Genomic DNA, 24,495 nt, shown 5'->3' on the forward strand with positions numbered 1-24,495 from the left:
CCGCTTTGATGTGATCCTGTGCTCCCTAGAGTGGAAGGACTACTATTGTGCCTGACTAATGCAGGCACTTGGCAGAGAGAAGGCGCCTTTAACCCTCCCCAACGTCATCCATTCTAGGGCCCTAAGGTTTGGCCCAATATGGTCCTAAGGTTTGATCCATACAGAGCCTGGGCCCTACTCCCATTCAGTTTTGCTACTGAATTCAACAGGAGCAGTAAAGGGCTGTGAAAGTGGTGGGTGATGTATTAAACCAAATTTCACCGTACCTCAGCAATTAGAACCTGACATCCCAGTTTAGAATACACAATCTCCTCCCCTCCTTTTTATAGAAAGACTTTTGTTGTAAGATAGCAACTCCTATGTGATGTCCTTTGCTTCCAATTTAGTCTGAAACTGCTTAGAAATACCTATTTGTAACAGGGATCACCATGTAACATGAAGGCATTAAATATTGTTGGGACACAGAATCTTATCAGCCAGGTTCTCGTGCTGTTACTGCTAAAGGAAGGCAGCAGGAAAACAGTTTTATTTAACTGACAAATATAATTAATCAGCAGGGATGTAATTCTACACAGAAATGTCTTTTTGATTCAAATGGGACATATTTACCTTTATAATGTGTGGAGTCATGCTGTAATTGCTGAGTATCATAAGGCAGCTGACTAGTTACAGCCTCAGGCTGGGAGAATAATTTGGCCAGAAATATTAGCCTACAGCATTAGTGCAGCAGATATCTGAAGACCCACTTTGGTGCTGCATCAAGTTGTTACACAAACATGACACACTGTGCTGTTGGAAGTAAGTTCTGCCTACTTCCCAATGTGACCAGCTCCAAGAGCTCTGTTCTGCTGGGTGTGAGCCTTTCCTTGGGGCAATGGGTTTTGAATTCACTGAAATTAATGGGCAATAGCTGAACCCTAATTTCTCCAGCTTTCCCCACAGCCTATCTTGAACTCCTTGTACAAGAGTGATGACATCACAGAACCATAAAGCTTCCAGTCTTCTTGGAACATGTCAGGAACTGATTGGACAGCATGCGCCAGTGACAGCACATCAGACCTGGGTTTGATTCCTAGCTATGTCACTTAAAAGCCAGACCCATTCCCATTAAAGTCAAGGGACTGAGTCTTTATTTTCTCTGTCTCTGTTTTCCCCTTTATCAAATGGGGATAATAATGCTTGCCAACGATTTTAAAGTGCTTTGGGCCATCTTTCAAAAGGTATTTAGGCATCTAAAGATTCACACAGGTGCCTAGTGGAATTTTCAAAACTACCTAGGTGTATTACTCCCATTGGTTTAAACAAAAATCTAACCCGCAGTGACCAGTGTGAATCCAACCCAGGTCAGTAGCAACCAAACAGCATTGCTATCTGGTGATTATTTGATGCTCTTCATTGGGGTAGCTTTGGGCCACACACAAAAATCTATCACCATAACAAGTGGCACTAATCGAAAACTTAGCTGGCATCTCAACTGAGAAGGCAAGTCAATCCAAAGCAGTCCTCGTTTATCAACCATCAGGACGGACTGCAAGGCACATTTTTATAAGGGTGTGGGAGGACTCTGGCAGGGGATGAGTACGTGGTTCAGCTGCTGGGTTATTAGACGTCCTTGGGAAGCATGGTTACATTACATTTTAAGATGGCGCTCCTTTTTAATCGAATGAGTGAGTGCATAAACCAAAATAAATCAATAATGCAAAATGAGAGTCCAATATGCAGTGCATTTAGACATAGGGGTTCTGGATTCCTAGCAAATGTCATCCTGCATGTGGCTATTTTCTATCCAGTTATCACACCTGAAACAAAGCAATCATGGAAAAATGCCAGCCATGCAAAATGGTAGCTCGATCTTGAGCAAGGAGAGGGCACAGTTGAAAACTGGGAAATAGAAAGATGCTGAAGAGTGGGACTTTTCTTGAGTGACTTTGTAAGTATATGTAAGCAGAGTCAGAATGAGCTCTACCCTGACATCTGGTGGTGAGCTGTGGAAAAGGACTTCAGGGGCTGATCTCGTTTGCATGGGCACACCTCCCCCCCCCCGCCTAGCATGATGGACTGCTTGCCCAAATGGTCATTTTGGTGCTGTGGGATCCCCAGTCTCTTTGTTATTGGGGCAGGAGTAATAAAGTGTTGTTATTCTGGTTATGTGAATCAAGGACAGTAGAACTGTACTTGGCATTTTATGATGGAGGGACTCACCCTCAACTAAGTAGCACTTGCTAGGCAAGGGACATGGGTTCCAAAACCCAGTGAATTGAGAAATGCTGGGGATAGGCATGTGTATCTAGTAGTATGGGGCTGCAAACACCACTTTGACACCCCCTGCCATGGTGTAATAAGATGTTAATTTTGACTCAGTTAGGAGTCTTGTTAGGAGCTGCAGAGCTGTAATCACTGATTCCTAGGTCTAAGCATTAGACCTACTTTGGACTAGTGGTTCTGAGTGTGCTAGCACTGAGGCCCCTCCTACTAACAGCAGAAATCATTGAGAGCTGAAAAACACTAAAGAGCTGAAGTTACTAAGAGCTGAAATCAATGAGAGCTGTGTTAAGTAGAGGGGGGGGGGCTGAAGACAAGTTGGTGAGTGGCTAGCAGGATGGCTAGCAGAGAGGGGCGGCTAGCAGGATGGCTGGTGGAGAGGCACAGCTGGCAGTCAAGAACCCCAGGGAGAGATGTGGCAATCGGCCATCAACCCGAGCAGCGGAGCATGTAAGATGCCCCCATATCTTTCCTCCACTTCCAGCCAGGCTGGGAGATAAACTCTGCAGATGAACTTCTGAACTCTGGGGGCTACACTGACCAAGGACAGAAACTGTGGGTGAGGTGACTGTTGGGTTGCTGGACCTAAGACCCTGAGGGGAAAAGGACACTGCCAAACTTACTTGGGGGTGGGTCTTTTGCTCATGGTTTGTGTTATGAATCCTGTTTGTGGTGTTTCCCCAACATAATGCCGCATTGTTTTCCTCCTTTATTAAAAGGCTTTTGCTACACTTAGACTCTGTGCTTGCGAGAGGGGAAGTATTGCCTCTTAGAGGCACCCAGGGGGTGGTATGTAATTGTCCCAGTTCACTGGGTGAGGACTCGAGACGGTTTTGCATTGTGTTATTGAAACGGAACCCCTAGATACTGAATGCAGCCCTTGTTGCTGCCAACTCTTATGGGCAGAAGGGTTACATATATTTTATTGGAGTCAGCATCTGACTGGTTTGACCTTGGGTAAATCATGAAGAGAGATGATTTGTTTTGTGAACTGTGCCCAAAGCAGCCAGCACTCCTAGAGCCTATTAAAGTCTCTGCAACAAACTACTCATTGTGGGCCTCTGTCAAAGCCCAGGGTAGTCAATGGCAAAATTCCCTTTGACTTCACTGGGGCTTTGGATAGGCCCTGTTAGACTGACAAGGCAGCACTAGTGCAGGGTTACATGAAAAAGTGCTAAAGAAAAGATATTTGAACCAGAAGATTTTGCAATTCAAACCAACCTTCCATATATTGTACATGAAAACACACTAGCAGCCATTCACCATCTTGAGATCCTCCTCATTCCCCTTTTCTGAGACAAAATCTCTGGGGGGGGCAATCAGTTATATAACACTTAGAAGTTCCGACCTTGTCACTAGATCTGGTTAGAAAATGGGATTCTTTTTCCTGTGGAAATTTTTTTGTCAAAACCCCCCAAATTTAAAACCTGATATTTTTTCAGTTTTTTTGGTTGCTGAAAATTGAATTATTTTTGGCCAAAACAAAACAAAGTTTGTCGTTTTCTGATTTAAAAAAAAAATTAACATTTCAGGGAAAGCAGATGCTGCAAAAATATGTATTTCGCTGAAAATCCAATTTTCTGTAAAAAAAAAAATTGTCAACCATCCTAAAAGAGACGTCAGCACTTAGGAACCTAAGTCTCACTGAAAGTCACTGAATGGGACTTAGAGCATAATTATCAAAAGCGCCCAACTCACTGGACTTTGATACCAAAATGACTTGAAAGTTTTACCCATTATTTTCTTTGTAAAAAACCTGTCCTCAACTCTGTAGCATTTTCATAAGTGGAAAGAAGGAAAGAATACATAATTAAATAGCTGTGAGACCATGTTTATATAAATAATGTAATACAAATATGCATAGCAAAATTAGAATTAAAAGTACAACACTAATTTAAGTCTGCACCATTCTCAGTTTTCCTGGGTCAAATCAATAAGTAAATATGTCAGCACTTTACCTCATCTCCAAGTCTTCATTCTCTTGTGGTACAAATTTGTACAAGGCAACGTAGGTGTGCATTTGTAATGTGTCTTTATAAAGAGGTCCCTTTAAGGGGGGGAAAAAACAGATAAGAAAACCTGTAAGTTTCTGGCTGCTAGAATTGCCATGCCCTTCATAGAGATGGGTCTGAGATGTAATATTTGGCTCCAGATCTGAACTTTATTGAACTCTGGGGCCTTTCAATCCAAGATTTTGGTTCATCCCATTACAGACATAGGGACAAGATGCAGCGTTGGCTCTAAATCAAAGAAATGTTTAAGTTTTAAGAGGGTATTAGGGGATAAACATGACTTCTGAAGTTTGCAACAATTAGACCCTCTAGAACCACAGGTTCAAGTTTTGTCAGAGCTGTCTCAGCTTTTCATCCTCCAGAAGCAGATAAAGAGAGCTTTGTGCATATTTTGGGTAAGATCTTAAAAAAAAAAAAAAAACATGCTCTTTGCTGTATGTTAAGGGCTGCATGATATGTGCCTTGCAGTTTATTACTGTCATATAGAATCATAAAAATGTAGGACTAGAAGGGACCTCAAGAAGTTATCAAGTCCAGCCCTCTGCGCTGAGGCAGGACCAAGTAAACCTAGACCCATCCCTGACAGGTGTTTGTCCAACCTGTTCTCAAAAACCTCCAATCATGGGGATTCCACAACCCCCTTGGAAGAATACGAAGCTTTTCCAAATAGTTAGCCTAAAGCTCCCATGCTTCAGAGGAAGGAAGTAATGGGCTTAAATAAACATGGAGAACAATTGAGCGGAGTCCTCTTTATAACAGCCCTTAACATATTTGAAAACTACTATCAGAGCCCCCATCAGTTTTCTTTTTCTTTTCTCAAGACTAAACATCCCCAGTTTTTTAATCTTTCCTCATATGTCAGGTTTTCTGTACTTTTATGATTGTTGTTACTCTCTTCTGAATTCTCTCCAATTTGTCCAGATCTTTGTTGTGCCCAGAACTGGACACAGTACTCAGCTCTGGCCTCACCAGTGCTCAGTAAAGCAGGACAATTACCTCTTGTGTCTTACATACAACACTCCTGTTCTTACACCCTGAAAATATCAGCCTGTTTTGCAACTGTAGCACATCATTGACTCGTATTCAAGTTGTGATCCACTGTAACCCTCAGATCCTTTACGCCAGTACTACCACTTAGCCAGATATTTCCCATTTTGTAGTTATAGATTTGATTTTTCCTTCCTAAATGAAGTACTTTGCCCTTATCTTTACTGAATTTTATCTTGTTGAATTCAGACCAATTCTACATTTTGTCAAGGTCCCTTTGAATTTTAATCTTGCCTCCAAAGTGCCTGCAACCCCTCCCAGCTTGGTGTCATCTACAAATTTTATAAGCAAATTATCTACTCCATTATCTAAGTTATTAATGAAACCACTAGATACACCCTCCCACTGTGACAGTGAATTTATAACTACTATTTGAATACTGTTTTTCAACCAGTGGTGCCCCCACCTTATTGTAAATTCATCTAGATCGCATTTCCCTAGTTATGAGAATGTCATGTGGGACTGTGTCAACAGCCTTACTAAAATCAAGATACAGCATATCTATTGCTTTCTTTCTATCCATTAGGACAGTGATCCTGTCAAAGAAGGAAGTTAGGTTGGTTTGGCATGATTTGTTCTTGACAAATCCATGCTGGTTGCCCCTTATAACCCTATTAACCTCTATTGCTTATTTAATAATTTGTTTCAGTATCTTTCCAGGTATTAAAGTTAGACTGACTGGTCTATAATTCCTGGGGTCCTCTTTGTTCCCATTTTTAAAGATAGGTACTATATTTGCCATTCTCCAGCCCTCTAGGAACTCACCTGTCCTCCGTGAATTCTTGAATGTAATTGGAAATAGTTCTCAGATTGCTTCAGCTAGTTCCTTAAGTACCCTAGGGTGAATTTCATCACATCTTGCTGACTTGAATAATCTAAATATTCTTTAACTTGTACTTTTTGGCTTGTGTTCCTTCCCCCTTGTTGTTCATATTAATTGTATTACGTAGCTGGTCACCATTAGCCTTTTTAGTGAAGACTGAAGAAAAATAGGCATTAAACACCACCGCCTTCTTAATATCATCAGTTATTAGCTCCACTTCCCTTCTAAGTATAGTACCTATGCTTTTCTTTGTCTTTCTTTTGATTTTAATGTATTAAAGAACCTCTTCTCATTCCCTTTTATGTTCCTTGTTAAGTATAACTCATTTTGTGCCTTAGTCCCTCTGCTTTTGTCCCTACCTACGTGTGCTGTTCTTTTATACTCCTCCTTAGCAATTTGCCCATATTTCCGCTTTTTGTAGCATTCCTTTTTGATTTTCAGGTCATTAAGGAACTCCTGACGGAGTCATATTGGTCTCTTACTATTCTTCTTATCTTTCCTTTGCATCAGGATAGTTTACTGTTGTGCCTTTAATACTGTCTCCTTGAGAAACTGTCAGCCCTCCTTCACTCCTTTTCCCCTTAGATAAGGTCCTATGGGAAGAGAATCTATCAATTCTCTGAGCCTGTTAACATCTGCTTTTTTGAAGCCCATTGCCCCTATTCTGCTGCTCCCACTCCTTCCTTTCCTTAGAATCATGAAATCTATAATTTCATGGTCACTTTCACCCAAATTGCCTTCCTGCTTCAGATTCAATACCAATTCCTCCCTGTTGGTCAGAATCAAATCTAAAATGGCTGTCCTCCTGGTTCCTTCCTCCATTTTTTTGAAACAAAAAGTTGTCCTCAATACAGTCCAAGCACTTATTGGAAAATTTGTGTTTTGCCATCTTACTTTTCTAACAGATGTCTGGGTAAAGTCCCCCCATCACTAACAGGTCTTTTGTTTTGGATATTTCTGTTATTTGTTCTTGAAATGCTTCATTCACCTCCTTGTCCTGATTTGGTGGTCTATAATAGACCCCATGATGTCACCCCCATTTTTTTACCCTTTTGATCTCTACCCAGACACTTTCAACTGGCCTGCCTCTTACCTCCTCCTAGACTTTAGAACAGGTGTATATATTCTTGATGTAGAATGCAACACTTCCTTCCTTTTTATCCTGCCTGTCCTTCCTTAAGCCATAATCTAGTTTACAGACTAATACTTTCAGTTCTTTCTGTTTATTCCCCATACTACTTGCAGTTGTGAATAGACATCTAAAACATTAGGCAGATTCCTCCTCTCGTTTCCTTGTTATTGCTCCTATGGCCCTACTGTAATTTTCCATGTCTCCTCCCCACACCCCTTCCCCGCCAACATCTAGCCCTCTGTTAAAGTCACCTTTTTTATATGACGGGTATAAATTACAAAGAGCTAGCCTGTGCTGGTCATCCACAGTGCTGAGGCGGGTGGTGCATAACCATGAAAGCCAGAGCTCAAGGAAGGATTGGGCACTCTCCCACCTCAGGAACATTTGCACAGTGTGCTCAATGAGGGAGACTACTCCTTGCATCCCCTCTCTCCATATATGCCCTCCCGCAAGGGCCAGGGACAATTTGACCAAAAGAAACTGCAAAAAGACCAAGATCCTTTTCAAATTATGTCAGACTCTGGATTGTGCAGTGTCATTTTTATGCTGTCACAGCTGTAAGACTGCTCCATTCACATCACTCTGGCTCACCTGTCATAATGTTTGTGTTCACCAGGCCAATTTATAATACTCACCCACGTGTGTTTCTGTAAAAACAAACCTCTTAAATCAATTAACATTTTCACTATACGCTCACTAAATCTTTGCCCATACCAGGGAGTTTATTCTTTTTGATTCTTCTCCAAAGTCTTCTGTTCCATTTTCTGAGTAGGTAAACACTGAAATAAAACACAACACATGACATTTTAGGGACAGCTGAAGGCCATTCACCTCCCGAGGCCCACCTTATATCTCTCTCTCCTAATCCTCCCTTTCTAACTGTTCCCTACTGCTCTCAGTAATGTTCTTCTTTTGTTAATCAGGCATTTGTATTGCAGTAGCACTTATAGGCCCCAACCAAGTCTGGCACCCCATTGTGCTAAGCACTGTACAAACAAGTAGCACAAGACAGTCCCTGTTTGAAGAATTAACAACCAGAACACATAAAACAAAAGGTGGGAAGGGAAACAGGAGAAATTCACAAGGTCATGCAGCAGGTCAGTGGCGGAGTTGGGAATAGAGCCCAGGTCTCTTGACTCCCAGGCAATGAGATTCTGGCAGCCTTACTCACACTGAGTAACACCTCACTTTGTGGGTAACTCAACTGAAATCAATGGGTCTACTCAAGAAGTAAGGTCCCTCAGGGTTAATAAGGGAATCAGAATTTAGCTTGATCTACTGTAATTGTTTCATTAGCTGATTTATACACCATTGCTTCAGGTGCCTTCCCTGCTAACATCAGTTGCTTTATTACACTATGTTCCTTCTTCATTCTCTAAGAACAGTTTCCTAATTTGTAGAGAATAGTGTCCCCTACTTTTGGACAAAGCCCAGCCATGATTTTAGTAGATGGAAGCCATCAACTCTTCTGAGCCTAAGTCACTTTTAGAAAAGTTTAGTCCCAGCATTGGCTTACATTTGTTGTTAGAAAAATAAGAAGTAAGTCAGAAGTCTCCAAAAGCAGTCTGAGCCAGTTATTAGTGGTTGTTCTGTGTATTGTTGTCTCCCTTCTCTGTGATTTAGTTTCATACTTTCAGAATAATAAAAGCCAAGAAGCCAGTGCACTCCTGCTGAATCTCTCTCTGCTTCCCCAGTGGTGTAGCGAGACAAGCTCAGTAAGCTAATATCTGTTATTGGGCCAACTTCTGTTGGTGAGAGAGACAAGCTTTCGAGCTCACGCAGAGCTCTTCAGTTCTGGGGAAGAGCTCTGTGTAAGTTCAAAAACTTGTCTCTGCCACCAACAGAAGCTGGTCCAATAACAGAAAAGATGAGTGAGGTAATATCTAGCTAGACTTACACCATTCATAATGTGAAAAGGCTTTACAAAATTTTAGAGTGCATTTCTGACCTGAAAAGTAGATTATCTAAATGTAACCTTCTTGTTCATCAGATTGGCTACCTCTGTGTATTCAGGGTAATTTCTGATTTCTCCATTGACAAAAATAATTTTTTACTCTGGTTAGCAATGCAGAATCAACTGAGTGCGTGAGCTGGGTTCTATTCCTGGTGCGTTGACAGAACTGAATACTAAGTGTGTTCCTACATGGAGATTGTTTCCTATACCTGAATCAGTTATATCTACGCAAACTCACTGGTGACAATGGGACTGAACAGATGTCTTTTACAGAATAATTTGACCTGCAGAACTTTTATTACTGGTAACAATGCATGCAAAGTAATGAGCCCAATTGACTGGTGGAGACCAGGGTGAGTTTACAGAGTTGACAGTTGGAAAAGTCATCTTTTTATTTGTAAACTAAGCACATTTGATATTGTCTGTGCTTCAGCACTGTAGAGAATTAATTTCCCCTTGAAATTATCTCAATCCTATAGACATGTATAAACCAGCCTGTGTTTGTTGTGCCTCCTAGACTTCTCCATACTGTGTTCCTCTTGCTGTTTCCCTATTGCATAAACAGACACAAATCTGCATTTTTCTAAAACATTCCTTGAGGAAGTCAGGTTTCTCTGGGAAAAATAAAACACCAGGGGCCTGATTCATTGCTGTGTTACTCTAGCTTTATGGTGTAGTAACACCATTTAGAATCACCAGAGTTAGCCCGTGTAAAGCTGGAGCAATGCAATGGTGAATAACGCCCCAGAATATTTTTAAATGAGTTCATTAAACTTTTAATCTCTGTTTAGCTCATGCTCTCTGAATATTACTGGGAGACATGTAAAAGTAAAGGTCATAGCAAGTATGAGGTTCATCTCTACACAAACCAGAAATCCATCTGTTTGCCCTTGCAGCGGCAGGAAAACCATGTGGGAACTCTGACAGCATGAAAAGGGTCTTAGCATTTCCATCATTAGTACAAACAACACAGGCAGTTTATTAAAATCTACCAAGAGGAAATATTTGGAGCAATTGCTGCATAATTTATACACTAGGCCTCTGAAGGATGGATCGAAAAAGAAAGCCAATGCCGATCAAAGGAATCATTAATGTGCTGAGGAAGTTATTTGGAGGTTTGGCACATGCTGAGTTCTTTAAACTGAGCTCTTTGAGCAAGTTTCTTGATGCCTCTAAGTCATGCAGATCCCATAGAAAAGTTTCTTACAGGCTCAAAAAAAAAAAAAAAAGAGGAGGTAAGTGATGGAAAAAAAAAACGATCTGAAAACCTCAGGGGAAAAATGAAACTTGGGTTGAGCAGATGCTTTACCACTGGCCAGGTTGAGTTACAGTTCCAAGTGCTCAAGTGAGGTTGAAAATCCCCACTCAGCATGCAGCCCATCCATTAGTCAGTGCCACTGATGGGTGGGCCACATGCTGAGAGGGAGGAAAAGGACTGAAAACGGAGATGTGAAATGAAAGGGTCAGAATCGAGGTCCCTTCCAGTCTTAGAGTCTATGAATCTATGAATGAGGAGCAGGGAGGAGTCTGGGAAGGAGGTAAAATGGGGGGTGGGGGTGGGAAAAGACAACTACAGTTAACACCTGACCACTATAAAAATTACTAGCCGTATGCCAAGACCAATGGGGATCTGCACTGTGGAGGAGGTGGATGTTGGGGTTCAAAGAAGGGAGGTCCCTTCACTATGGCTCGTGTTTGCCTCAGATCCGGCCTGTATGCCCCTGCCTGAAGTTTGGTGGTATTGGTGAGCCTCGGTGCAACAACAACTCCACTCCTAGCTTAGAGGTTTATTGAGTGCCCCAAAGTTCTTTCTACACACAATCCTTCTACTGCCAGGATTGAACTGGAGCCCAATGGACACTGCAATTTCACTACTCAGTGTTCCAAGCTCCTGGCTAAGGCTCCCTCACTGCACTCACAAAAGTCTTGATCACTGGGCTGCCAGTGATGGAGTAACCTCATAACAATTACAACAGTACAAGAACATTACATTCAGATGCCAAAAGAGGACAAAAGGTTTGGACTATTAGTGTTATTTATGATTTGTACTACAGTAGCACCAAAAGGCCACAACTGAGACCAACACCCATTGTTCTGGGCTTGGTATGGAACACATGTAACAGACTGTCTCTGCCCTGATAGTCTAAGTAGACAAAACAGACAAAAGGGTGGGAGGAGAGGAAGTATTATCACCCCCATTTTACAGGTAGGGAATTGAGGCGCACTGACATTAAATGACCAGCCTAAGGTCTCACAAACACACAGGAAGTCTGTGCCAGAGGCAGGGACTGAACCCAGATGTGCTGAGTGCCTGTCCACTGTCACCTAAATCTGGTCATAGTGGGTATGGAAAATCAGTCCCCATAGACCATTAGGAGCCAAGTAAATATGCAACACTGGTCAAGAGACCTTCCCAGACTCCTGTTCCCAACCCCTTGGCCAAAACTCTCCCCCAACTCAATAAACTCCCTTGAGGACATCAGAAAAGTCAACATTGGGCCAAATTCATCCCTCATGGATTCCACTTGTGTGGGCCAAGGTAGTGGAATAATTACACCACTGATTTAGAAGAATATTTTTTGTGCATCTGAAAATACTAGATGGTCCAGAACTCACCACTGTTGCTGCGTTTCCTGTTTATATCAAACATGCTTCCTGAACCATCAGCTTCCTCAGGAACTTCTGCCAGGTCTGAAGTCTATGAGGAAAGAGAGGATGAATGGTACTGAATAAGGAAGAAAGTGGATAATGAGGTGAAATAAAATCACACAAGAGCATTAAGTGAAAGCAGCAGCTTGGTGTTTTGAGTGTGGAGGGAGTCAACATGAAGAGATTTGCTGATCCAATGGGGCAGTTCAAATTCTTAATGGGAAGCAGCAGGAAAGCCAAATGAATGCCAGTTCTAGTGTACAACAGGTTTTTGGGCAGCAGATGAAGTTGGGGGGTTAGGAGTTAATAAAGAATGGTTGGTATCTGTACAGAGCAGCTGTTTTTTGGTGCTTGTAAATGTTTATTTGCAGTTACACTTCATAACACTCTATAACAATTCATTAAAAGAGAGATAATTTATTAAAATTTTAGAAACACATCCTTAATATGAAGTGTGACCTTAATTTCTCCAATTTGCTATGGAAGCAAGCTCAGGAGTGTGAAAGACCTACTGAAATCAGTCACATAATCACGGCACCTAATTTCTTTGCTGGTATAATTAAAAAATTGAAAGCTAAATACCTTTGTAATATTTATTTTATGCATTAGTTGTACTGCAGTAGTGCTTAGAGGCTCCAATCAGGATTAGTGCCCCCATGGTACTAGGTGCTGTACAAACATAGAGGACAACACAGTTCCAGGCCTCAAAAGTATACAGTCTAAGGGCCAGAGTTACTTGTGTTGAGTAGCACCTTTCTCCATGAGTAGTTACATTGGAGTAAGGAGCTGCTCCAGATAAAGTTATCAGAATCTGACCCTCTGAACCCTCAGATTCTGAGTTCACACCCTGCTCTACTTTTTAAAACATCCCTATAAACTCAGGAGTTTCTGACGCATTTTCTAGTCTGAAAACCTATTTCCTTTTATATATTCCTAAGATTTGTTTATTTCTTGTTAACATATTTTTAAAGTGCTTTTGAGGATTTCATCCTACCATTTAATTTCTTCATGTTACGGTGTAATTATACTGTAAACACAAGTAAACCAACTGCTTTGCAGGCCCACACTTGCATCGCGAAGAAAAGACAAAAAATTTACTCCAGCTATGTTTAAAGGTCACCATCAGTGATGTGGCTTTCTTTAACAATTTTCTAAATCTTGTTTTCTGCTTACTCATAGGCTCATAGACTTTAAGGCCAGAAGGTACCACTGTGATTATCTAGTATGACCTACACATTGCAGGCCACAGAATCTCACTTACCTCCTCCTGTAGTAGAACCATAACCTCTGGCTGAGTTACTGAAGATCTCAAATAATGATTTAAAGACTTCAAGTTAAAGAGAATCCACCATTTACTTTAGTTCAAACCAGCAAGTGACCTATGCCCCATACTACAGAGGAAGGCAACAAGCACGCAGAGTCTTTGCCAATCTGACCTGGGGAAAAATTCTTCCTGACCCCAAATATGACGATCAGTTAGACCCTGAGCATATGGGCAAGACCCACCAGCCAGACACCTGGTAAAGAATTCTCTGTAGTGACTCAGAGCCCTCCCTATCTAGTCTCCTGTCTCCAGCCGCTGGGGCTCCTTGCTCCTAGCAGTCGCAGATGGGCCACATGCCATTGTAGGCTGTCTCATCATGCCACCCCCCTCCATAAACTTATCAAGCTCAGTCGTGAAGACTACTATGTTTTTTTGCCTCCACTGCTCTCCTAGGGAGGCTGTTCCAGAACTTCATTCCTCTGATGGTTAGAAACCTTCAACTAATTTCAAGTCTAAACTTGTTGAGGGTCAGTTTATATCCATTTGTTCTTGTGTCAACATTGGCCCATAACAAATAACTCCTCCCCACTCCAAAACCAGTGGGAGTTATGCATGAAGACAGGGGGGGGATTGCCCAAGTAGTGCAAGACTGGACTTTAAATACATTTCTTGGTTTTTAAAAGTTAGTAGTGTCATGAGCAATATTTCCTCATAGGACGAGGATTTGACAAATAATTTTTAGGATCATAGTCTTTTTTAAAGATGTTTTTTTAATTTCCTTTAGCAGAAATTTATAGTAAAAGTTGGGCATCCATATTTGAAAAGTCAGGCCTTTGCTTTTTTGGTGTTCAGTTTTCTAAGTTGTAACTAAGGATAAAACTGCTTACTTCTGCTACCTACAGCTCTGGATATGTCAAATCCAGTATATTTTCAGATTTTGCCCAAGGGCAAATATCAGTGCTCCTATTTTCCCAACTTCCCCCTTCCTCAAGGATATTGAGGGGCCATGGGAGTTAACAAGAAGCTGGCGGGACTCAAAATCATTTTGTCATCTTGTCTCCCCCGCCACCACTCTGCCCTCCTATTTGTCCCATCCACCTCTTATGGCTTGTCTTTTAGACTGCAAGCAATTCTGGGCAGGAGCTGCCATTTATTATATATTTGTACTGTGCTTTGCACAATGGGGTCCCAACCTGGTTGAGGCCTTTAGGGTCTATCACAATATAAATGTTAAGTGATAATAATACTGTGTAAAGCAAGGCAAACTATGGGGAATGTCACAGGCTGAACATGGACTTCCTAGCTCCTAGGTGGAAAATAGTTGAAAGAAACCCCAGATCACAGTTATTTTTCAACAGTTTGCAAAGGCCAGGTCCCTGGGTTTCCCACCAACTAGCTTCAAAACTTAACCTCCAGCAAATATAACGCCTCATTTTGGCTCCTTCAACACCAGACTCCTGCATCACTGTAATGATTAAAAAGTAAAAAGCCTCTGGCTCCATACCTCAGGTACAACACAGTCGAAGTGTGCGGATATCCTGCTATAACAAAATGTTTTGCTGAATATTGTGTCAGTGCCATAACAACCCCTGCAGTATGGGCCTGATCCCGAGCCTGCTGAAGTTAGTGTGAGTCTTTCCACTGACTTCAATGAGCTTTGGATCAGGCCCTATAGGACAAATATTCTCATTTTGAAATACAAAGCGTCACTTGGAAAGAATTGCTCCATCAAACCCTGAAGGAAAACTGGTGTCATGTTTACATTACCTCAAACAATTTCCCCATATAAATATGGGCTAGAGGGTTACATTTTGAGGGAAGCAGTGACGTGGCAGGTGCTCAGTTTGGAGCATATGCCTACCTTCCATTTATGGTCATTCAAGACACCAGGCTAAAAATCACATAGAGGGACATGCAGATTCTAGATGGTATTGTGACATTGGTCTCAATAAGGTCATAAAGGGTGTATTCCTTCCTACTTTGCATCTATTACCCGCTTCACTGCAGCATAAACACAGCTGGCACACTGGGCAAACCAGGTACATCATTCACAACCTCCACTGTGATTGTAATGAAACAATGGCTCAGGGATGTGGGATGAAAGGGACGTGGGATGGAAGGACCAACAGTGAAGAAGTTTAGTTTCTGTATTTCTGTAACTGCTCAACCATTGCTGAGTCAGGATTTAACTGTGAGAAGTTAGGATTTCCCATATCTGTCTCTCCATCTTATGCTTTTCTATATTATCTAAGCACAGACATGTGCTACGTTTAGTCACAATCTGACTCTCTGGGAGACTAGTTCATGACAAACTGGCATTCTATACTTTACACCCACTCCCCATCTTGTTATGATCAAAAGTCCAGGGCAAGCCGACAATGCATTTGTGTTTTCTACGCCTGAGTAATCATTCATAATTTAACATAATGCTTTATTGATTTAGCAGGTAATAATTACATTTGTAGAACTCCTGTTCCAGTATAAATTAAATAAGAGAAAGAAAGAGCTGTAATCACAAACCGTGAAAGGTGTTAAACTGGTTTTGGATTTAAAAAAAGGTGGAAAATTATTAAGTTTCTTTTAAAAGAGAAAACACTGGATGAAGGACATGTCCTTTACTAACTCCTGTGCAGCTTTCACTTAGGAATTGTAAGTCTCTGGTTTGAATTTCTCTGTGTTTGCCTTTCTGAGTTAAATTAACATCTGTTTAAAAGGCCATCTGTACCATTTAAGGCCCTGATTCAACACAGCAATTAAGCACCTGTTAATGTCCCAGTGAAATAATGGTTTAAGTGCTGTGCTGAACAGGGATGTATTGAAGCACCAGTTTAAAATTAAACACGTGTTTAAGTGCTGCGCTGAATAGGGGCCTAAATCCTATGAGTGCTTTCTTACAGTGATGGCTTCACTCTAAGGAGGGAGTTCCCTTTTTCAAGTGCAGACAACACTTTAGGCTTAGAGAGATTGTCTGTTGACCACCTTCCTTCTCATTCATGATGGAGGATCACTCCGCCCACCCACATAATGTATTGTTTCCAGCCATCTTTAATGAAATAAGGACCCAACCTAGCACCATGTGATCAGCCAGGGCTTAAATTCATCTGGAGCCCTCCGGAGCAGAGCTCCAGTCAGGGGCGGCTCTAGGCACCAGCACACCAAGCGGGTGTGGCAGTCAGGGAGCCTTCGGTGGCATGCCTGCGGGAGGTCCGCTGGTCCCGCGGCTTCGGCGGCAATTCGGCGGTAGGTAGGCCGAAGCCGCAGGACCGGCGGACCTCCTGCAGGCATGCCGCTGAATCCACGTTACCGGCCGGACCTCCTGCAGGCATGCCGCCAAAAGCCTCCTGACTGCCGTGCTTGGGGTGACAAAATACATAGAGCCGCCCCTGGCTCCAGTGAATATTTTCAAACCTGTGGGAGCCCTGGCACCTCCCCACAGGGAGAAAGCCCTGAGCCCAAGCGCCTCCCTCTGGGGCTAATGCAGAATTTAAGCCCTGCAGCCAACTATTCCTAGACTACTACTACTATCTAGGTCCTGATTTTCAGAGATGCCAATCACCTGCAATTTCCACTGAATTCAGTTAGAGTGGTGGGCATTCAGCACCCCTGAAAAAACAGCCGTCTGCCGCTTCAGTCATGGACTGGCCAACATGCCGAGGAATGGAAATGAGGGGATGTAAGGTGCTACCTTAATGACCTGCATGGCCTACTCAGATCATGGATCCCAGTGCCACTGGGCTGCTACTCCCTCTCCTGTGCACATGGGCAAAGAGTGGGTAGAGGCAGAATTCAGTACCAGTCCTGCCCCTAGAACAGTGTGACTATGCACTGCTGGCTAGTCACAGCTAATTGCAAGATACCAATGCGTCTTTTAAAGTCGGTGCTGTGCCCGTGCAAGTCACTTTTCAAATTTAAACATTTTTGTTTATTTTCTGTTTTTACTTCCCCTCCTCTCCCTCCCAAATGATTCTGGCCTATGTGGTTTGTTGAAATTTCAGCATTTTCAGATCAAAGTGAAACAGGAACGCTCACCTGTTCAACATCTATTTTTCCTTCTTTTTAAGGTTATTTACAAGATTTTTAAAAATTGAGTTTACAAAAAAGAGTTTATAGGCCCTGTTCTAGTCTGGAATGTATTTTTTTAATAGCCTGAAATGTGGGCTTTCTGATGGAAACTGACAATTATTGTGCATGGATGTGCTGTGATCCTGCAAAAGGAAAAGGGAAGATAAAATACGAGAATTACAGAGTTCCGTTTGGGTGAATCAGATCCACTCCCAGAGCTGCCCCTCTTGGTCTTCTGCGCTAAGGAGGTTCCAAAGCGGAGGGTTTCATACACAGGGTCGACTTTGTTGCCACAGGCTGCAACAGAAGAGGCAAAACAGAGATAAACACGTGAAAGGTAGTACCCACCATTATGTCTCCTTCACTTAGAGACTTAACTGCCCATCCCGCCATTCCACTCATTCTTTGCTCCCCTTCCTATTGACTGACCCCCCCCCCGAATTGTCTCCCATTGCAACTAAAATCACCTCATCTGTGAGAAACTACATGATCTACACCCATTCCCACTGTCCCACAGCCTCTCCCTTCTCCCACGTAGGATAAGTCTATGCTGCAATTGGGATGGCACGTGTAGGCATATCCATATTAGCTTTGATTGAGCCAGCTTGCTATAAGTAACAGTGTAGGCATGGTGGCATGGGCTAGCTGCTCGAATTCGTACCTGGGGTCCCAGGTGAGACTGTATTTGGGTAGCTAGCCTGTGTCACTAGTTAGACCAGACAGCAAATGTGAAAAATTGGGACGGGGTGGGAGGTAATAGGAGCATATATAAGAAAAAGACGCCAAAATTGGGACTGGCCCTATAAAATCAGGATATCTGGTCACCATATGTGCCACTGCCTGTACCGATGCAGCTTCCCTGCTATTTTTAGCAAGCCTGCTTGAGTATGCCGATGTGTGCTGCAATTGCATCATCTATTGCTGTGCATATATATAAGACATACCCTTAGGCCATCGATCTTGCTCATAGACTCCTTTTCTCTGCTATCTTGATCCCTCCCACCCACACACTCTATGACTGGCTCTTACTTCCTTTGCAAGAGAGAGATGGGCCTTATCTCAACATCCAGCAAATTGTGGCCTTTGTTTTGAATGGAAGATATTTAAAATATATGTAAAAGGACAAAAGTCATTAGCAGTTCACGAAGGGAACTGGATCTTCTCATAAGAGCTGAGCTCTACTTTGTTTCTTTGTGGGTATTTAAGGACCTAGCTGAAGCAATCTCGGAACCATTACCAATTATCTTCACAAACTCATGGAGAATGAACTGGTTCCAGATGACTGGAGAAGGGAAAACATGCTAATTACTTTAAATGGGGAATGAAGAGGAGCTGGTGAATTATAGACCAGTCAGCCTAACTTCAATACTTGGAAAGGTACTAGAACAATGATTAAATAATCAGTTGGTAAGTACCTAGAGGATAATAGGATGATAAGTAATAGCTAACATGAATTTGTCAGGAATAAATCATGCAAAATCAACCAAATTTCCTTCCCTGACAGGGTTACTGGCCTAGTGGATAAGGGAAAAGCAGTAGACATGATATCACTTAATTTTAGTAAGGCCAGTGCCATATGACATTCTCATAAGCAAACTGGGGAAATGCAGTCTAGATGAATTTACTATAAGGTGGGTGCTCAACTTGTTGAAATACCATGCTGAAGGAGTCATTATCAGAGGTTCGCTGTCAAACTAAGAGGGTGTATCTAGTGGGATCTCATAGAGGTCAGTCCTGGGTCTGGTATTATTTAGTATTTTCATTAATGGGCAATGGGGTGGCAACTATGCTTATAAAATTTGCAGATGACATCAAGCTGGGAGGGATTGCAAGTACTTTGGAGGACAGAATGATAAATCAAAAGGACCTTGATAAATTGGAGAACTGATCTGAAATCAACAAGATGAAATTCAATAAATACAAATGCCAAGTACTACACTTAGGAAGGAAAAAGCAAATGCACAACTACAAAATTGGAAATAACTGGAATAAAGGATCTCGGGGTTATAGTGGATCACAAATGGAATATGAGCCAACAACGTGATGCACGAGAAAAAGGCAAATATAATTCTTGGCTGTATTAAGAGGAGTGTTGTATGTAGGAGACTCTACTGAGCACTGGTGAGTTCTCAGCTGGAGTACTGTGTCCAATTCTGGGCACAAAACTTTAAGAAAGATGTGGAAAACTTGGAGAGAATTCAGAGGAGAGCAACAAAAATGATAAAACGTTTAGAAAACCTGACCTATGAAGAAAGGTTAAAAAATTGGGCATGTTTAGTTTTGAGAAAATAAAACAGAGGGGGACCTGATAACAGTCTTCAAATATGTTAAGGGTTGTTATTAAGAGGTCTGTGATCAATTGTTCTCCATGTCCAGTGAAGGTAGGACAAGAAGTAATGGGATTAATCTGCAACTAGGGAGGTGTAAGTTAGATATAGGAAAAACTATCTAACTGTAAGCATTGAAACAGGTTACCATGGGAGGTTGTGGAATCCCTATCATTGGAGGTTTTTGAGAATAGGTTGGACAAACACCTGTCAAGGATGGTCTAGGTCCCACTTCAGAGCAGGGGAATGAACTATATCACCTCTTGAGGTCCCGTCAGCCCTACATAGCTATCGTTTATAAGAACTGAGCACTTCTCCTTTATCTCAAAACAGCAAAAGTTTCAGTCGAGTAAAGAGAATATGATGCAAGCTAATGAATATGGGACTCCAATCCTACATTGAGAACCACAGGAGAGGACCCTTGTCCCAAAGCTGAGCCCCAGTTAAGTCAATAAGGTCTGTCCACACAGTTCTCAATGTAGGATCAGGGCCTTACATTTGACTAGCACTCTTCATCCCAAAGCGCATTCAAGAACTGTGGACCTGATCTTCTATCATTAGAAATTTTAAAATCGAGACTGGATGTTTTTCTAAAATGTATGGTTTAGTTCAAAGAGGAATTATATGGGGCAAGTTCTGCAGCTTGTGTTACACAGGAGGTCAGTCTAGTTGATCACAGTTGTTCCTTCTGGCTTTGGAATCTCTGAATGTACGCTCTCACTTACACTGGTGTAAATCAAGGTAAGTCAGTCGAAGACTATAAATTTACAGCAGTGTGATTGAGACCAGATTCAGGTTCTATATAACACATAGCACAACAGAAATGCAGCCTCCTCCGGGGGAAAGGGTGGTAACCACCTAACCTACATAGCGGGGCGGTGAAAGATACTGGGATCTTTAATGTCACAGAAAGCAAGACAAACCTTGTTTTTACAGACGAGCTGCTCAGAATATTTTGAACAGAAACAATTCTCATATTAAAAGGGTCTTTTTTTTTTTAAATGGAAATTTACACCCAGCCATTTAATTAAAAAAAATATTTGATGGAAACTACAGGCAAAAATATTAGCCCATTGGCTGTTCTCAGACATATTCTTTCATGTTAGTTATTTTCTTGGTTTTCAGTTTTTGCATTGTCAGTTTTGAATGGTCAACTTAATCACATGGAGGAAGTTTTTCAAAATTGAATATTTTTTTGGTTCAAAATTTTCATTTTCAGAATAGGGTGTAACAGATGGCAAAATCTGGCCCAAGTATCTGAAGAAATAATAACTAAATCAGTAACAATAAAAAGAGAACAGAAAGGAAGGTGAACCAGAGAGAATGGAAGCATAATTCATTCAAGATCCTGGTCAGTGTTGAGCATAGTTCACTGTTATTTTAACATACAACTCTTGTGGTGCATCTTCCCAAATCAGGCTTGGCTAGCAGCAATGCACAGGCTCCTCCTACTTTGAGCACAGGCATTGGTTTGATGACAGTGAGCATCTTATTTGTATTGTGCCTTTGAATCATGTAATATTGAAAATAAAAATAAACACATTTCTTTCGGTTACAGTTTTGAAGGACTACTTCTCTGAGATGGTGGAAGAACACCTGGCCCCTCACTGGCAAAGGAGTTGAAGGGCTGCTGAGAACAAACACCACTTCTGAAAGCATAGTGCAGCCCAAGAGAGATTGAAAGATTAAAACTCACCAATAGGCATCACTTCTTTGATGCAGCCAAACTGTTCATGAATGAGTAGTGGGGAACTGTAGTAACGCCGAAACCCCTTTGGCTGGAGAGAGGAAACATGTGGCATGTTGTAGCGTGACATGACTGATGTAGCGTCATGGAGCATCAGAAATAATCTCAGCTGTTCTGCTAGCCTGATTTCCCACTAAATAAAGTCTCGAGAGCAGGAACATACTCTCTGTTAGAGACCAGCAATTTACCTCCTTCACTGCAGGGTGCTGAGAATAGGGGTTTATTTTTTTGCCTGCTGGAAACATCTCATTTGTTTCTTAATATTATCTGGAATGATAGCCTTCATTTTCAAACTCTATTTTACCTTCAACCTCACACAAATTTAGTGTTAATAAGTTTAAATTAATTACAGCAGAAATGCTGGATCATAAAATAGAGGTTTTGCAATATTGGATGCTAAGGAAGCTATTGCCACACTATTTAAAGTTTCGGGAATTGCTGATTTTCTTGTGGCTCTCAGTTTGGGTCTTTATTCCCTATTGGGGTGACCCACTTTGGAGCCTTGGGAGGTAGAGACACATACCCATAAACATGGCTTTAAGGGTGAATCAGCTTTCCTTATACAAAGCCAGAGTAAATGGGCTTTGCTCAGCAGTTCTCTCCAGGAATCATCCCTACAGGATGCAACACTGCTCCATAGCCTGTACTACAGCTCATTGGTTGCAGTAGCCTTCAGGGTGGCTCAATCTTTCCTGTCCTATGCAGTGAGGAATCCGGTGGCACCTTAAAGACTAACAGATTTATTTGGTCTTAAGCTTTCGTGGGTAAAAACCCACTTCCTCAGATGCACGGAGTGAAAATTACAGATACAGGCATAAATATACTGACACATGAAGAGAAGGGAGTTACCTTACAAGTGGAGAACCAGTGTTGAAGGCCAATTCAATCAGGGTGGATGTAGTCCACTCCCAATAATTGATGAGGAGGTGTCAATACCAAGAGAGGGATAATTGCTTTTGTAGTGAGCCAGCCACTCCCAGTCTCTGTTCAAGTCCAAATTAATGGTGTTAAGTTTGCAAATGAATTGTATCTCAGCAGTTTCTCTTTGAAGTCTGTTTTTGAAGTTTTTGTTGTTGAAGAATGGTTACTTTTAAATCTGTTAAGAATGTCCAGGGAGATTGAAGTGTTCTCCTACCGGCTTTTGTATGTTACCGTTCCTGATGTCTGATTTATGTCCATTTATGCCTTTACGTAGAGTCTATCCAGTTTGGCCAATGTACAATGTACAACCACATGAGCCTCACCATCAGGGACTCATTCCCCTGCACATCTACTAATGTGATATACGCCATCATGTGCCAGCAATGCCCATCTGCCATGTACCTAGGCCAAACCGGATAGTCTCTACATAAAAGCATAAATGGACACAAATCAGGAATCAGGTAACATACAAAAGCCGGTAGGAGAACACTTCAATCTCCCTGGACATTCTTAACAGATTTAAAAGTAACCATTCTTCAACAACAAAAACTTCAAAAACAGACTTCAAAGAGAAACTGCTGAGATACAATTCATTTGCAAACTTAACACCATTAATTTGGACTTGAACAGAGACTGGGAGTGGCTGGCTCACTACAAAAGCAATTATCCCTCTCTTGGTATTGACACCTCCTCATCAATTATTGGGAGTGGACTACATCCACCCTGATTGAATTGGCCTTCAACACTGGTTCTCCACTTGTAAAGTAACTCCCTTCTCTTCATGTGTCAGTATATTTATGCCTGTATCTGTAATTTTCACTCCGTGCATCTGAGGAAGTGGGTTTTTTACCCACAAAAGTTTATGCCCAAATAAATCTGTTAGTCTTTAAGGTGCCACCGAACTCCTTGTTGTTTTTGTGGATACAGACTAACACAGCTACCCCTCTGATACTTGTCTCCTATGCAAAAGTATTTGGCCAGTGAATGTATATAGTGATGGATCTATTAGCAATGCCCCCATCCGGCCCTGCCCTAACGTCAAATCTCTGTGCTGCCATGCACAGAGCCTATTAGAGCACAGTCTGCAGTGCACAAAGGGAATAGTCTGCCCATGCGTGACCACTCCCTGTAGGTCCTATGCACTTACAGGTCGAAGAAGCAGGATTTGGGCCTATGTACAAAAGATTTCAAACAAAATAATCACATAGCCCTCAGATGTTCTTTCTAGGGAGATATGGTATAACAGCCAGAGCCATGCCGCTTGTTTAGCGCAGTTCATAATGAATTAAGTACTTTGTTAACTCAGTATTTACCATATCTTGAGATAAGACATTCTCAACCTAAGGCCAAAGGCTCAGGAATTCACTAGCCTGCAATATGGCTGGGCTGAAAGTAAGCCCCGCCCATTTTGTCTGAGGCCCCGCTCCTTCTGGGGGCCAGAGCCAGCCCCCGTACCGGTAAGTGCTGAATGTTACTTTCACCCCAAATATGGTTGTTACCATGTACATAGTTTTGATCAGTTATAGCTCATAGCTAATCAGTGCTACCTGCATTAGGCTGCTGTAACCTATGGTACATACAGGCTCGCATCACAACAAGAAGTGTGGAAGCCTCGTGACTGGGTGACTTCATTTAACAGTGGCATTTTCCAAATTGCCAGTAAAGGAATGTTTAGGGAGGATGTGTATAGCTACAATATCCAGATGGGTAAAGTTGCAGGGAGTACAACCTGCTGCTATTGTGCTTCCATATAAAGACACAAACGGAGAAGGAATGATGGGGTTGACACTTGTGATGCCTGTGGGGAACAAATGCTAGTGATTTACAGCCTTACTTTCCCAACTACAGGCCAAATTCTGAGTGCCCGTAGGCCTGTAAAACTCCTGACTTAAATGGAATCGTGCCTGCTTCTGACAGTTCTGAATGTGGCCTTTTTTCTTTTGCTCCTGTATAAAAACTAAACCACCACCAACCCAGCTTTAACTGGCAATGTGTATAATGACACAGTCCCCTCTCCTGAAGTCTGAAACAGTTAATATTAACTAAATATTCAGCTTACACCAGACCAGCAATTAAATTCTTTAATACCCATCTATTCTTAAGAGCTCAGCTTTCTGCACCAGAAAGACCCAGGCTGCAATTACAATTCTGGTTAAAACACATTCTTTTTTACCTTATGTGTAACTTCCATTCATACTAACAGGAACTACTGTACAAACACATGGAGAGAGCAGGCCCTGCAAGACTATGGGTGGATTTCCTAGCCCCTTTCAAATCAATGACGAAACTTAGATT

General features: G+C 41.9%; 1 protein-coding gene across 1 annotated transcript in view; it reads right to left on the reverse strand.

Moving 5' to 3' along the window:
* STAC (SH3 and cysteine rich domain) overlaps positions 1-24,495 on the reverse strand; it is a 109,046-nt gene that overhangs the window by 13,581 nt on the left and 70,970 nt on the right. The window contains exons 4-8 of the mRNA XM_054018638.1: positions 21,229-21,310; positions 17,387-17,502; positions 11,847-11,928; positions 7,991-8,055; positions 4,221-4,309 (exon numbers count right to left, since the gene is read on the reverse strand). Of these exons, the coding sequence (XP_053874613.1) occupies positions 4,221-4,309; positions 7,991-8,055; positions 11,847-11,928; positions 17,387-17,502; positions 21,229-21,310 (434 nt within the window). The remainder of the gene's footprint in view (positions 1-4,220; positions 4,310-7,990; positions 8,056-11,846; positions 11,929-17,386; positions 17,503-21,228; positions 21,311-24,495) is intronic.

Source organism: Malaclemys terrapin, chromosome 2 (genome assembly GCF_027887155.1).
Source record: "Malaclemys terrapin pileata isolate rMalTer1 chromosome 2, rMalTer1.hap1, whole genome shotgun sequence".
NCBI classification, from domain to species: domain Eukaryota; kingdom Metazoa; phylum Chordata; order Testudines; family Emydidae; genus Malaclemys; species Malaclemys terrapin.